Source organism: Schistocerca gregaria, chromosome 3, assembly GCF_023897955.1.
Source record: "Schistocerca gregaria isolate iqSchGreg1 chromosome 3, iqSchGreg1.2, whole genome shotgun sequence".
NCBI classification, from domain to species: domain Eukaryota; kingdom Metazoa; phylum Arthropoda; class Insecta; order Orthoptera; family Acrididae; genus Schistocerca; species Schistocerca gregaria.
The window spans coordinates 724118007-724134390 of record NC_064922.1 but is presented as its reverse complement, the minus strand read 5'-3'; the positions used below and the strand labels follow the sequence as shown (position 1 = coordinate 724134390).

The following is a 16384-nucleotide window of genomic DNA, read 5'->3' as shown; positions in this document are numbered from 1 at the left end:
GGATGAAACATCTCAGTCGAGACCCTCGCAATTTTGTAGCTATACACGATCTAATCATTGGTGGATGCTTCGGCTGGATCTGATATACTTGAAGAAATTCAAGAACTCTCTTTTTCACCGAACTGAGATCATTATCAGGTGCAGAGGTGATTTTATACGGTACTAGGGTGTGCCTCCATTGAGTGGATAACTTTTTGTGTTGTTTGTGTATAGGTTGATTTTTAGAGATAGATTAGATTAGTTTTTCATTTCATAGATCCGTGCTGAGGAGATCCTCATGGATGTGGAACATGTCAATTTTTTCAAGCTGAAATAACAATACTAGTAGTATGAACATATACATCATTTTTTTCTATTAAAAATCCGTCAATGGAGTGGAAGGCGTTGGCCACTAGTAAGTCTTTCAGGCTCCTTTTAAACTGATCTTTACTTGTAACTAAATTTTTATGTATGCTGGCAAATTATTGAAAATGAGAGTTCCTGAGTAGTGGACCCCTTTTTGAACTAAAGTAAATGATTTTAAGTCGAGGTGCTATTTTATAATCAGCAGGGAAGATTCTGTGTACGTGGTTGCTCACTGTGTATGATAAGGGCAAAATATAAAAGTACTTTTCTTAAAGAAACTAGAATAATTAGTGGCATTTGAATTTGTAATTTACTTTGTGCATAACTTCGTAAGTAGGCTGAAAAATTGTAATTTGGTTCGAAACTTTACACTGATTACATTTTATCAATGTTTGACTACAAGTTTATTGTCAAAACAATGTTAATCTGCTTGTAATCATACGCTCTTACGGCATCTGAAATCAACAGCACTTCATGTACCGGTTTTTAACTAGTGTTCTTTCTTAAACTACGATGGTCAGCAGTGGATGTAGCAAACTAGACACCGGTGGTGCTGGTGATCCAGGACCGTAGGGCAGCAACGTTCGTGTAGACATCAGGGACGTTGTTCATGGAGCAAAACGTGCGTGAGAAGATGCCGTACTGCGTGGAGCCCACGGCCAGTGCACCGCCGCTGTCGCCCTGGCAAGCGCCCTTGCCATCCCCGCCCGTGCAGATCATGTTCTCCGTGATCTCCGCGATGCCGACCCACGTGGCACTGCACGTGGCCCTGTCCACGATCTCAGTAGTCACGGCCCGCAGCTGCGAGTCACTAGGCTCTGAGAAAGCTACGTCGCCCCATCCACTTATTGTGACAAGTGTGCCAACAGCAGGTTCTCTCGTGCCCAGGTTGATCGTCTGTGGACAATTCCAATGTCACTGTACAGACAGCAACTGAACAGGATAAACATTAATAAATTAAGCGAACTACCACACCGTAAACAGAAAGAGTGCCAGGAGTTTGGTGATTGTCGTACGAAAATTAGATGCATTCTTAGAAATTTCAACCGCTTCTCGGAAATTTTTAAGAATGCATCTAATTTCTATAGGGAGGACGGCTATAGCCTTCCGGCATCTTGGCTCCTCGTCATCAAGAAAGTAAATACGCGGCCGCGGTGTGTGAGCGGTATAAACAATGCACTGCAAGTCACCTCGGCGGACATTAATATTTTGGGTAAACATTCCCCCTCTCTTGCTCTGTCCGTTTCGTATCTAGCCACTGATGACGACCAACCAATAGCGGCAGCAGGCATTTCAACCATAACCCTTCTCCAGCATAAGTGTGGAATGAGCCTTTCTATCCAATAACGATGGACCGCTAATGGTATCCACAGGAGATGAGCTACCATGCATCAGAGCGGGAATATTAGCCTACGACTATTGCCCACCAATGGTAGGCATATGAATTTTAACCAGTGCTATCACTTCTCCAGCACGAACGCCAGAAATCTCCCCCTTTATAAGTGGACGCGACACTCGTCTCAGACAGTGATCTAGCAGTAGTGGACACGAAAAGATCCTGAGGAAGATCCCAGCAGAGGGGTGGAAACGTCGATTATTTTAGAAGAAAGTATGTCGCGGCCTAATAACCCAGCAGATTTTAACTTCAGTGACAACCGCCACGAAACACTGCAGACCTACACATTTACCTTCTTCTTTTTCTTGGCCTAATCCCATATCTTCACATGCTTGGCATGTTAATCTGGATTAGACAGTGTTAGAGTGGCTGGATGCCCATCCTTTCATCGCCCCCTCCCCCATTGGACAGAACTGTGTACCCCATTCTTCTATATACATTGCTCCCCTATGTGAAATTGTGAGAAAATTTCCGAAATATTTGTAGATCGTGTAACTTAGGCCTTGGGCACTAGCCCGGTATTTACGCAGTCGGGCTTGGGAAACCGCTGTATAGCTTCATCCAGGCTGGTCGGCACACTGTCCCTCATTGTTAAAAACCGAACAGATTCAGTCTGAGATTTGCACACCTCACAAATTCTCTAGCGAAGTGCAAATGCGTGGCCATCCGAGTGAGTTCCTGAAAACAATGAATATTAAGGAAACTATAAATAATGTTCGCGGATACTGCACTAAATTTGACAGTTAACTGAGTATGAACTTTGACAAAGTTGAATAGATCTGTAGGTCGAAACAACGCAATTTGCAGATCTAACCCAAAAGAAGGCAACGCGAGGAAATACCAAGTTGACATTCACATAGCTTTCTCATGACTATGAGCGTATTGTTACCTTGAATTTCAGGCAACCAATGCTCATGGATAAATTTTACACAACCTAACGCAATCTTGCTTTTTCCATCCTAATAGTATTGGGTTTAAAGGGGTGAGAGAGTCTTTCATTTCTCTTCTCAACTAACTCAGACCTTCAAAGTTGTTGTTAGTAGGGTAGGGTATTGGATTACAAAAGGCGAAGGGAAGAAATCTCTGAGAAAACTCAGTGCTTACTGCTGCCTTGCAACATTAATGGCATGGGAGAAGCAAATGTTAGGAAATGCCAGCACCCTGAAAGAAACGCTGACTGAGCAAGTTGGGCTCCTAAGTTGTGGTGAAGGTGGCCAGACTATGGGAAAAAAATCTTGAAAATATATCCATCGATAGCCAGGCCAGAGACATAGTGGAGGTGTAACTTCATTGCTCAAAGTATGCTACAAACATGCAGGAAGTTTAACTTCATTGCTCGAAGTACCAGTACCGTGTTTCAGAAGGAATGTATAACAAATACGACGAACGAGACTATAAACTGGTATGAGACAAGGAAAATAAAAATTTACTGAGAACTAGAAATGGAACAGAAAATCCTTTAACAATAAAGATCAATAGATAACAGAAGAATTGGGACATCATGTATGTCGTACCTAAGAGGCAGAAAAGCTAAGACAAAAAGAATACAACCAGTACCTATTCATTTACAGTGGAATAGAGAAGGAGACAAGAGCTAAGACAGGAGAATGGATATTTATCCACAAGAAATATAGATATCTGTGAAGAGTTCCTATACATCCCTGAAACAATAGTTTTCCTAAAACTGAATCTGGTTCTCTAGAAATGAACATTATCTCTCTCTACAACCGAGAGTTTTGTAAACCTAAAATACAAAGAGAGGCCTTCTGTTAGCAACTAAAAGAAGTTATCAATCTGACAACTTCTAACGAACTTATACTGATAAGGGATGATTCTAATGCTCTTGTAGGAAATAGTGTTATCCCTGGAGTTAAGCAAAGAGCAGTAGAAATATACTTTTGAAGACACACAAGGTCATAAATCTACAATAGATGGCATTGATACAAACAGGAATAGTCATTTCGAGTCACTAGCAGATATTAGGAATCTAAACTCCGCCAGAAAAGGGAGTGGGCATAGTCTGCTCATGTCAAAAATCTGATTCAATGTAGGAACGAACAATATTGTTAAAGAAGCTATCTTAAAACAGGAAAAGCTTAATTTAAAGTCACTGTGGGATGAATATACAAACATTTTATATAAGAAAGGATTAGCAGAGAAAATAAGAGGACGGCGTTAATGCACCGGATAATGTAGTTCAGGGCTGGGAGAAAATCAAAGAAAATATTTAAGCACGAGAACTACAAAACATGAGACGAAACTAAAGAGAAACTCATGGCTTCGCAAAGAAGTCAACAAAATGTGCAAAAACAATTTGTGCATTACAATTAGTAGAGCGGTACTGGGCGTTGTGCCGCGTTGTTGCTTATCTCCGTTATGCTGCCTCAGTATCCGGAAAGGTCTGTAGTCTACTCTGGAAACGTGGTATCCAGTAAATTTCGCTCCCTTCAACTAAAATTAAAAGAATTCTTTTTAATGTTAAAAACGATCTAGTCGACCGAAAGCTCGATGTTAATGCATTTCATGCGATCTTAAGCCTGTCTTAACGTGCGACTGACTATCAGAACAGGAGAGGAGAAATGCAAAGAACATTAGCGACATACCAGTTAAGCAGATCAGCTATCGCCGAGCACTGCCTCTCGAATGTAATCAATGAATGGGCTACGATGAGATTGCTATCGAGTTGCAAATGCCAAGCTTCCGGGATAGCGTAATAAGGCAGGCTGTGGAAATAGCGTTCTCTGAAAACCTAATAAACAGAGATCACGGTTTCAGTTTAAATAATGTTTGGGGTCTAACACTTAATTTATTGGAATCTTGCCGGCTACCATATTTACCAGTGTATTGGATAACGCTGAGAGAAATAGTGTTTCGTGGAATATTACTGCGAGCTCTGAAAAACAATGGAGTATCAAATAGCGCAGTCGGATTCCGGAATCGAATTCGGCTGTAGACAACGATGTGAGACAAAAATAACTCCACGCAGTGAGTGCACAAACTGTAAAACTCGCAGCGTCTGAAAACGATGGATGGGTAGGTCGCCGAACCACACTGTTAATTAATCGTGCCGACAAGACCAGAGAGTTCGCAAGAGGGGTGGCCATTTGAAATATAAAACTCTCGAAACACAATAGCCCTGTGAAAATTACAAAACAATTCGTGGTGAGATAGCATCTTTATTAAATATTTTTAAGAAGGACTACTGTGAAATCCTTTCTAAGACTATAGAACATAACTTGTATGAGATGAAGGAACCAATTCGGAGGATGATACGACTGTGGAGGAAAGAATTAAAGGACTCTATGCGACACTTTGAAAATGGACGACATAAATAACGAAAAAAGATTGACTATTTAATAGAGCAATTTAAAGTTGAAAGACTACCAGATAATGGAAAGATACCAGATATCAGCTTACAAGTAACTGTTTCACACCTAGATGTAGAAGAAGATAGCGTTCTTAAAAATGAGATTTCTCTAGGAAAAGTAGGCTTTCCAAAGAATTACTGCAGTATTCAGGATATCCACTAACAGAACAATGTACCAAGCTAGTTCATAATATTGTAACTCTTAATACAATTCCAAATGAATGGAGAATTATTCTCATCTATAAATAAGAAATGACAACGAACTGTTCAATAAGAGAAGGAGCGATCGAATCAGTTTAGTTCTTAAATGTGTAACAAAAATAACAGGAAATAAAATAAAACTCATTGTAACCCTTGCAGTCGAGCAGTATGGATTTGTATCCGATTAGTCATGTAAAGATCCAGTATTCATTCTTAGACAGGTTGTGGAGAGGGCAGTTAAATACAACAGACCATCTTATTTTTGTTTTATTGACTTACTGAAGGCTTTCGAAAGGTTCAGTCAACAGATGTAGTTAACTTGCTCTACAGTTTGGGATTACTTCCAAGTTAATAAAAACAACTGAAAATGAACATTACAACAATTTCATCTAGGCGAAAATTCATCGCAGATGAAGAAGTTGTTTATCAAGTAGTAGTGATAGTAGACAAGATCACTGTTTCTACTTATTAATATAGACATGTTTGAGGTGCTAAAGAAGGTATTAGCTGATAGTGGTTACAGAATGGAGAACGAAGAAATAAAATTCACTTGTTACACTGACGATGCAGTTCTTCTAAAACTGATGAAGCTAACCTCCAAAGACTTATGTGTATGTTTAATGTTGCAGTCTTAAACCATAATATGGTGATATCCACTGAAAAATCTATGCATAGGACCAGAACAGCAGAACCAATTAGATTCGTACTGTAAGTAGATGAAAAAATTGCTTAATTCCTTTTAAATGCTTTTGAACTGAGCTGCCCAGCAGTCAAAAAGTTTAAAAAGAGTCAGAGAACAAATAGAAAAGGCAAACAAGGGGCAAGGTGAATCAGTTTGTAGAAACAAACAGCGATAGAAAGGCGAAAATGTACAAATGAAAGGTGAGACTTTTTATAAGATACATAATTGAAACAACACTTGAAACATCAAAAACTAGAAGACTTTTGGAAACCACAGAAATAAACATTCTGCAAAGGATTACAGAGAAGACATTGCGTGATGGAGAGAAAAACGAAAACATTAGAAAAGAGTATAAATTGGACCCAGTTAATGAGTGGGTACATAAAGGAAAGCATGAATGGAACTAACACATAGACAAGGTGGATGAACAGAATATTATAAAAATCGTAAAAAATAAATCATCAGCCAGTGTAAGAATCAATAGCAGTCCATGGGAAAGATGGAGTGATGATCTCAAGGTGGACTGAGCCATACAGAGCGAAACAGACTTTAGCCTACGAAGAAAGGATGAAAAAGAAACAGAAGAAGAAGTACTTTGCTTTAAAAGAGCTGAGACGGGAAAGAGGCAATGGGAGCTTGGAACAGGTCACGTTCAGTAGGTGAAAGGACAAAATTTTAGAAATCGCATTTCAGATTCCGGTTAGCAATCAGTTTGACTTGTTACCTTAATTAGGCAGAATCTCATCCAGGTGAGAAGAACGTGAAGTAGAAGGAGGAGAGTCCTGTTCCTAGGTAGCAGTCATGGGAAGTTAACCACAGAGGTAGAAATGTTAAAAATAAAGTATTATAGACTAGTATCATTTTCGTCTAGAGTGAAAATGGAAAAAGAAGGGACTGCAACATATGTAAAATTTGCACACAAAGTGAAAAATGTTGATACAAGCATTTTTTTGTAGATCCGAACAGAGGAGCATATGCGTGTGAGTTGTTATTCTAGAATATGTCTTTTCTAATTGTGATAGCCCACAGATCCTCTCGAGGAAAGTTACAGCTATTTATGAGAAATCTAGACACATTATTAAGCTAATCGCCAGACAAGCAGAACTGTTAGTAGTTTGTGGATTTTTCAGTGCAAATTTATTATAAGAGTCTAACTATAAAAATGAAATGGAAACATTATTTGGCTGTTTATGACTTCAGAAAAAAATTTCCCAACTTACATCTAATAAGACACCAGGGCCGTGCGTGATAACAATTTTATAAATAACACTCAGGCTGAAACCATTGACATGTACCTATTTGTTAATGCACTACCTAATCATAATGCACCATAGAGGGCAAACATCAGTTTAATGCCTTACAGTTCTGTGCCATGTTCATAAAACGACAAATGACAATAGGGACAATGTTTTAAGAAGAAGTTACAAGAGACATACATAGAAAGAGACGCTAATCTGAAATTTGATAAATTTCATTGTATATTTATATCATTATTTGAAATTATCTATCCTAAAGATTGAATTTTCTCATTATGAGAGTATTGAAGGTCGATCTATTTTAACTATCAAAAACCATTGGAAAGCCAAGTTCTTACAAAAATCTTTTATTGAAGACAACAGGTTTCAATAGTTTTAGCTCTATCTTCAGGTCTGAAAGTGTTCTTTGAGTAAAACGAGTTCATTTTATGCTTAACCTCTTTCACAAGACGTCAAGTGGATAAAATGTAGCGCATTATAAACGTTTGTCATCGCTCAAATATTTTAAAACATAAAGTATTTTATCCAGAAGGGGAAGTGTTTTTTAAATATTTTAGCGATGACAAACGTTTGTAATGTGCTGACTTTTATCCACTTGACATCTTGTGCATAAGTTTTGGGGTAAAATTAACGTGTTTTACTACAAAAAAAGCTTAAGACCTGAAGATGACAGCTAAGACTGTTGAAACCGCTTGAACAGAACAAAAAATATTTGTGCGATCTTGGCTTTTGAATGATTTTAAACTTTCCTAAATAGTTACACAGATAGCCTATTAAGAGAAAAGTAAGCCATTGATAAATAAAGCGATTAAAATTTCTTCTAACAACAAGTGGCAAATGTACTTAGAGGCCAGAATAAGTCAATATGTGAGTTACAAGCATTCTACAAAAAATATTGTAATATTTTAAGCTACTAAAATGTTTTGAAATACGCAAGTCCTCACAGATATTAATAATTCAGAATAGGATTAAAAGTGTATGGAACATAGTGAAATGGGAGACAGGAGAACCACTCAGTTTAAAAGCTACCACCGTGTTTGTAATAAATGAAAATTGTATGATTGGTAATTAACATATTGCAAGTATTGTTAATCATCACTTGAAAATGTAGCAATGCAAACAGCACTAAATGCTTCAGTACAACATGCAAGGCAATACATTGAAATTGTTAATCGACAAAGTTAAGCAACTAGTATTAACACCAACATCTTTCACTGAATTTAATGGAATCATTAAAATTCGAAAAAACAAACTTATATGGCGTTGAAGAAATTTCAGACATAATTCTCCTTTAATAATTGTTAGTACTGGAAACAAGCGACTCAACCTCCTGATATATTTGCCACAGAGATTTCTTCTGGACACAATAAAATAGGTATTTGTTAAACCCCTAGAACATTTATAAGAATACTAGCGAGAGAGAATTAAATAATTATTGTCCAATATCCTTACTGACTTCTTTTTCGAGAGTATTCAAGTGCTTTACTCAGTATATCATGGTTGAGATTCCAGAGGGACTTCACAACTGACAACGATGTTTATACATTTACTTGCCGGATATTATAAGCTTTAAATTATAAAATATTACCGGCAGGTGTTTTGCGATTTTTCTAAGATGTTTGATAGCGCAGATCGCGTTAGTCTCTTACAAAAACTTAACTTTTATACCTCAAGTGGCTTTGAAAATAATTGGTATTAATGATACCAAACAAAATGTGTTAAAAAATTCAAATTATGTTGAACAGAGAGAAAATTTAATAAGTGCAAAGACCTGTGAAGGGTGTTCCTCAAGACTTAATTTTGGGTTCATTCCTATTCCTTACCAATATGAGGGTGACATTTTACTTAACAGTCATCAAGCAGAACTATACATTTTGTAGATGATACTAGTCTTATAATAAATCCCACAAGAGAAAAAGAAAAAGAGGAGATTGTTCATGATGTTTTTCAAAGTATTATTAAATGGTTCTCTAAAATGAATTTTCCATTAATTTCAAAAATACAAAGTATGTTTTCTCTGCAACAACAAATAGAGACATGCCAGCAATTGAATAGGCGACAATAATCAGGGTAGAATGCTCCAAACTTTCGGATGACAAATTTATGAAAACTTGAACTGCGAGAAACATATTACTGACCTGCTGAAACAATTGAGTTCAGCTACTTTTGTTCTTCATATAACTGCTAGTCTTGGAAACAAACTAATCATCCTCATGAAATGTTTTACATATACCCATTAATAACGTATTATGAATAATTTCCGCGTATAGCTCATCACTTCCAAAGAAAGTACTGATTGCACAACAGGATGCAGTAAGAAAAATATGTAATGTTCATCTGCTATCATCTACGCATCTCTTGAAGGTATTGGGAATTTCAAATGCACCATCAGAATATTCTGTCAATGAAATTCGTCATAAATAATCCATTAAAATTTAAGACGAATAGTAGTGTTCTTACCTACAACTCTATAGGAAAAAATAATCTCTATAATCTATTACTAAAGATGACAGTAACTTAGGATGGATATCTACATGCAGGAATAAATATTTTGATCTTTTTCACAATATCATAATTTCTGACAATAACAAAGCAAGTTTCAATTCTAATCTAAAATTGTAGCTCCTGGACAACTCCTCCTGTTTCAATAAATCATTGTTATCCATAAAATGCTAGCATGTGAAAAAGGTTTTTAATTGAGTCGAAATTACAGATTAAATATTAACTAATGCTAACACTAATCACTTACACATATCCCCTAAACTGACTTGTCACACAACATTTTGATAAACGAATCTTTAAATTATCTATGGAAAACATACTAACTAAATACTACTCTAGCTTACAGTACTCCACCTTTCACTGAGGCAGTCTGCTTCCTTAGGCTGCTTACACACAACTAAAGATTGGTTATGACATTAGCTTACACATTAGCTTGTACATCGTTGACACTCACTGCACTATCATCTTGAACTTGCTAATATCACTATTACTACTAATACTGCTTGCCAGGAGTGTCAAACACACAATTTTTTTTTACTAACATGGACAGTTGCATTTTGGATGTGGTTTGGGAATTAAATAATTTGTTGTCCATATTGTCATAATGAGCCATAGAATGAGATTCTGTGTCAACAAAATTTTTCTCCATGCCCACAGAGGTACTTCTGAGAAGTTTAAAGAGATGATAACGAAAAGGTATTATATCTTAAAAACCTATGCTTAGCTGGTTATCTTGGGCTGCTTGCTTCAAATATAGATGGAATTGGCATATAAATGGGAGAATTTAATAGAGATAGTGTGAAACTGGACCCAAAAAGAACTATTATAACTAATGTAAAGCAAATACGTCTAATTGATAATTATAATACGTTAACAGTGGAGGTTTAGATACGCCTAAGAGGTAGGAAAACAAGTGGACCACTAATCAGACTGTAAGAGGAAACGTAATTATGATCTTAATGAAAGTAAAATGGAAGCAATAGGTACATGTAGCCAGACGAATCCACGCAAGACATACTAAAGAATTACGTTGCGAGGTTCCTAGAGGTAAGAAAAGACATGTAGAAGGCCTGATGCTAGGACGATAGATGGCATTATTTCTGTACTCCATACGAAGTAATGTCTAGGAATGCTGCTGGCAGAAGGACTTGCTAGCATGAATAGTTGAAACATTTTAACTAGTGAAGGAGGTATCAGATTATTTTACAAAAATTGATTAATATATTTCTGTTCAATCCAAAGATAATATCTATACAATATCTATCTATTTTTGTTAAGTAATGTTCAGTGATACCTACAATCAATAAATACCTAGAAAACGCATGTTGCTAATAAGATAGCATAAATAAGGAACCTTTATTACAAAGGTTGGCAAATGACCTCAGAGAAGAAACGAAACGAGATGACAACATTTAACAGTAGTGTCAACCAGAAATTAAATGGTAGTCTACACTAAAAAGAACGTGGTGTTCATGTTTCATTAAAGGTAGACTGCACTTAGCAAGTTTGCTAGTACCAAATTGGAGAGTAGGAAATGACCTGTAATAAAACTAGGACAGAAATTTACTACATTGCACACATCTCAATAGACTAGCATGGTGTGATAATATAAACCTGCAGAAAAAAAAATCAAACAAAACATGTGACAATTCACAGATCGTTATACGAAATCAGAGGAAGATGAAATCAACATTACTTCGTTCTAAAGAGACTGAAATAAAATGAAGATGTGAAAAGAAAAGAACTTTAGTATCACAAACCTGGTATTCGTTTATGTAAATAAATCATTGTTACTTTTTAGAAGCACCGAATAGTGGAGTAATCGAGACCACCATTACTGATATGTTTTCGAAAACGCCTACTCACATAAGACCAACCAAATAGTTGTATACTGTGATCGGTTTTCATGGGGCAATGATGCTCCTCAGAGTTTCAGAACAATGAAATCAAGAGTGCTTTGTATGTAGAAACAACATTTTAACATCAGGAGTTCAAAACTATATGATGATTCAGTCTGCAAAACTACATTTTTAGAAAGATTCGGTTCTTTGTCGTCGTCAGTACCTGAATATTGCTGCCGAATGAGAACGTTCCAGAGATGCTAAAGACAGCTATGTCATATTCCCCCGTAGTCCAACTGAATTCATCGTGAACCTGGATGGAAGCCAGTTGGAAGGTGGAGCCACCAGTCCCTCTTATGCGGTACCTGCTCGTGCCAAGTAATACTCTAAATCGCCCGGTTCCAAACAGTGTGCTGCAGACAGCACCCACGTGGAACTGATGATGGATCCGCCACAATAGTGATAACCCGCCCACTCCAGGGAGATCTGCCAGGGGAACTGCGAGATGTCCACCTCGTCGCCCCCCACTATGCGGCCCTGGTGGGCGGGCCTCAGCCAACCAAGCCTCGTGGATGGAGCGGCGCTGCAGGCAGCGACCACCAGGCACAGCAGCAGAGCAGGCTTCATCATTTCTGTCTGGTTTGTTCTGAACTAGCTCATCGCCCCGGCTTTATGTGTATAATGCTTATCGTTTATCTGATACAGTTGTATCAGAATTGCTACAGCCCAATCTTGGATAAGATAAAAGGCAGAATGTGGTTCATTGCCTCAGATTTAAGGTCTGAAAAACACTTTCTTTTGGAAAAACACTCAAAATATGCATCACATAGCCTGAGTCACACAGTGAGAAAGAGCCTGCAGCATCATAACAGCTTAACGTCTCTTTCGGAGGCATTGGTTTGACATGGTGAGTACTAAGCTCATAATAATCACCGAATGTAAGAAAAATCGATTGTTCTGCCAATCTGAAAAGCAAAAGAAATATATACTTATTGAGAGCATTATTTAATGACGATTACTAAAGTAGGCGCTTGCAGAAAAGGAGGTAGCACTTGGAAGCTTCTTTTAACGAAAATAATATTTGAGAATCGCATGAGGATCCGACTCAAGAATTATAAAGAGAAGTCAGGCCAGGTATCAATGACGCAAAATTTTTAATCAACCCATTTCAGAAGAAAATGCTTATCTTCAGCCACCCTCAGCCCCCAAAACTTAGGCCTCAGTTCAAAATTCACAAAGCTAACCATCCGATAAGGCCGATTTCTATTAGTATGAATAGCGCGTACCACGATTTAGCCAAATTACTGCATGAAACTGAAAAAATCATTCTTCCTGGAGAAAAATTGTTCCATCCCCAATAGTCACCCCTTAGTCCATAAAATAAAAGGTTTATAATGCAGTTCAGATACAAGGTTCTTTTCACTATACATCAAAAATCTTTATACTAACATTCCCATACAAGAAACGCTAACAATAGTAGGAAAAAATGTACGTAATTTCAAAACAGAACTTTCAGATGAACAAATACCTGACTTCACGAATCTAATCTCATTCGCAGTCAAATACAGCTATTTTGAATTTAATGAACAATTGTACAAGCAATTCGACGTCTCGCTAAGGGAAATCCTTTAGCTCGTATTCTTGCAGATATTTTCATGAACTATCTAGAAGAAAAGTTTTTCATCTGTTTCCCAGCTACAGCACTATGCATTCTCTCCTATTTCAGATATGCTGATGATGTTTTAGTCATCTACAAAGGACGTGCTGATGGCACCGACTGTATTTTCAGTCTCTTTAATGAACTTCATGAGAAAATATCATTCACCATCGAACTCGAAAACGAGGCCCACCAATTAAACTTTCTTGACTTGACACTTCAATGTGGAAGTTAATTTACTCAAAACGATAGCAATTAATAACGAATATGAACCCCCCATAGTGGATGATATCCTTAAAGAAAAGCTGTTAAAAGAGTTACTACGCTCGGCACCTATATCGTTGAATCTAACCCAAAAAATGAAAAAAGCTTTAGTCATAATTTAAAATCGACTTGTTCCCCTTTGGGAAACTCTCGTATCTATAAGATTTTCTGCGGAACCTGCTGTTCTTACTACATGGGAAAAACAGGACATGTCTTTACAACCAGATACAAAGAACATATTTTAATAAAAAATGGCAGTAGCACCCAAAATTTGTCTTTTGCCGACCATCTTTTGATCACAGATCAGGCGCATAAGCTGTTCATGATATCAACATTTTGCACACCGAGAAGAAAGGGCATAGATTAGACAATCTCAAAGAATTAGAAATTTTCTAACCTCTGTCTCGGAATGATCCCTCATTCTCAATGAACAGCTGCAATTACGCAAAAAAATTTCTTCAACTGTATAAAGCTGTTACTTGATATTTGATTTCGAGTTTTCTCGTGCAGTTACCGAAAGTTTTTTCTACCTACGTCGATTCGTAATTTTCTTTTGGCTGCATTTCATGTTATTTTTCTACATGCTGTGTCATTCAGCTCTTTTTGTATTTTCCATAATTGTATTTTCATCCTTTAAACTGTACTTTCATGCTCTGATGTAGTCAAAGCAAAATGTTATCTTGTCTGCAGCTGTCAAACAAAATATTGCCATTTACGTCATGTACTGAATAACGTTCATCATAATATTCGTCTGTCTTTATTTGAGGCTACTAGATGGCTCTCTTGGTGCTATGTTCACCTGCTCGCGGTTGTTAACGCGGGCGCCTCAGTATGATGCTTGCTACCCAGGGGGGTGAAACTCATATAGGGATTTCCGGTAACACGACGTTGGTTTGGTCCCAGGCCACTTGGAGCGCTGCAATTTTAGCAATTTATAGTCTCGTGTTCCTGTTGGATGACGTACTCTTCCATAATTGTTTTGGTATCGTAGCAACGTGATCGTGATTTTTCGTTTAAACTGCAGTGTAAGTATGTTGCTATTATTCTGCTTAATTTTTGGATGCATTCGTAATATTTGATGGTGTGATGATTCAGTATTTACTTTTTTACTTTTGTTTCATATAAAACACGAGGTTGTATCATCACATTACGTTCTGTGGACTCTTGTATATTTGTTCCTGCAAAGAAATAAACTTTCCGTTGCTCAGTTTACTTAAAGGGTAAGTATATTTTTTATTTCTGTTCATATTTCCTTGTGTTTCATAGAGAATCCCATGCTAGCAGCTTTTGACATACTTGGTATTCAACTTTCCGAATCCTGTAATGGAATATAATTCTGGCTTTGATTCATCTTCCTTTTTGCCACGAAGCACTCTTAGTGACATAATAAGTAACATTTATTGTGCCGTTTACTACATACCAAATATTGGACGTGTTACAATTGATTCGTAATGCCTTGAGTGTGTTCTATTTCCCGTTTTCGACAGTAAATATTCTGTACAGTACATAACACTCTATCCAGGTAAAAAGTGCTTGTTGCTGTTGTATCGACAAAGGTTGTGTCCTCACATAATAAGACATTTGTTTCGAAGTCACACAAAGCAGGTCCTTCAAGCAGTTGGACATTTACACGTATTATTGTGGAAATATCCAATGCAGTAGAAATCTTCTCGAACTTTAATGCTCAACACAATGTAATACCGATTTACAGCTGTAACTGTTACTGATAATGAACAGTAGAATTCGGTATCTACCATGGTATCTAGATGCTGAAATATACTGAAATGGTACAATAAGCAGTGTTTCTATTGCCTGATAGCACTGTTTAACAAAGTAGTGATTAAAACTTTTATTAATAGTCAGTTAAGAAATGCCAATATGCAGCCCACAGCAGTACGGTGGTGTATACAAGATAAGGCATTTGCTTTATCTATTTATAAGCGTAGTCCCCGGTTGTACAGATATTTGGCCACATACTTCTCCCTTCCATCTCTCAGGCTGCTCAAGGGAGTGCTTTCCCACATACCATTTGATACAGGACTTAATCCAGCTTTATTAAACTTTTTAGCAAGGGAAGTAAGTAATATGCATGAAAATCACAAGTTTTGTGCTCTACTTTTTGATGAAATGTCTCTGGATGATGGTATGTACTATGATGCACAGAAACAGCTAATCTATAGGTATCAGGACTTGGGTCATTTAGGACGTTCACCTGTAGCTGCTAGTCAAGCATTGGTTTTTATGCTGAAAGGCATTCACAGAACTTGGAAACAAGTTCTAGCATATTACTTTACCGCAACCACTTTCCACTACACCCATTTGAAATCACTCATTGTTCACATCATGAGTGAACTACAGAATATTGGGTTCAAAGTGGTTTGTACTGTATGTGACCAGAATGCAACAAACCAAAAGGCCCTTAAGCAACTGTGTGAAGCAAATTTGTTGAAGCCCAGTATATTTCATTTTGTCATCAACAATCAACCAATTGTTACCATTTATGATGTACCACATCTGCTCAAAAACACTAGAAATGTTTTGATAGATAATAAAATTCTATTTGAACCTCACAAAGCAGTAAAGTTTGAGTACATCAGTACAGTGTTCTTTTTGGATAAAAAAACGGTTCAAAACTCTACCAAAATTAAAAGCACAACACTTTAACTTTTCTGATTCCCATGTCAAAATGAGGGTAAAAGTTGCTGCTGCACAAATGAGCCATACTGTTTCAGCTGCAATTGAAACATATGTCTCTACTCACACATTACCATCTGAAGCTATACACACAGCAGAGTTTGTGGAAAAGGTAGATAATCTCTTTGATTCACTCTACAGTAATGAGCAATATCCCATGGATGGAAAACAATTTAGGT

The 16384-nt window shown here is 37.2% G+C and overlaps 1 protein-coding gene across 1 annotated transcript; it reads right to left on the bottom strand.

Annotated features, from left to right (window-relative positions):
- Window positions 1–792: 792 nt before the first annotated feature.
- LOC126355579 (trypsin alpha-3-like) lies at window positions 793–15501 on the bottom strand. The gene is made up of 3 exons (XM_050005943.1): window positions 15489–15501; window positions 11814–12241; window positions 793–1242 (listed from the first exon to the last, which is right to left on the bottom strand). The coding sequence occupies exons 1-3, from the start codon at window positions 15499–15501 to the stop codon at window positions 883–885; spliced, it is 801 nt and encodes a 266-aa protein (XP_049861900.1). The 3' UTR covers window positions 793–882.
- Window positions 15502–16384: the final 883 nt, after the last annotated feature.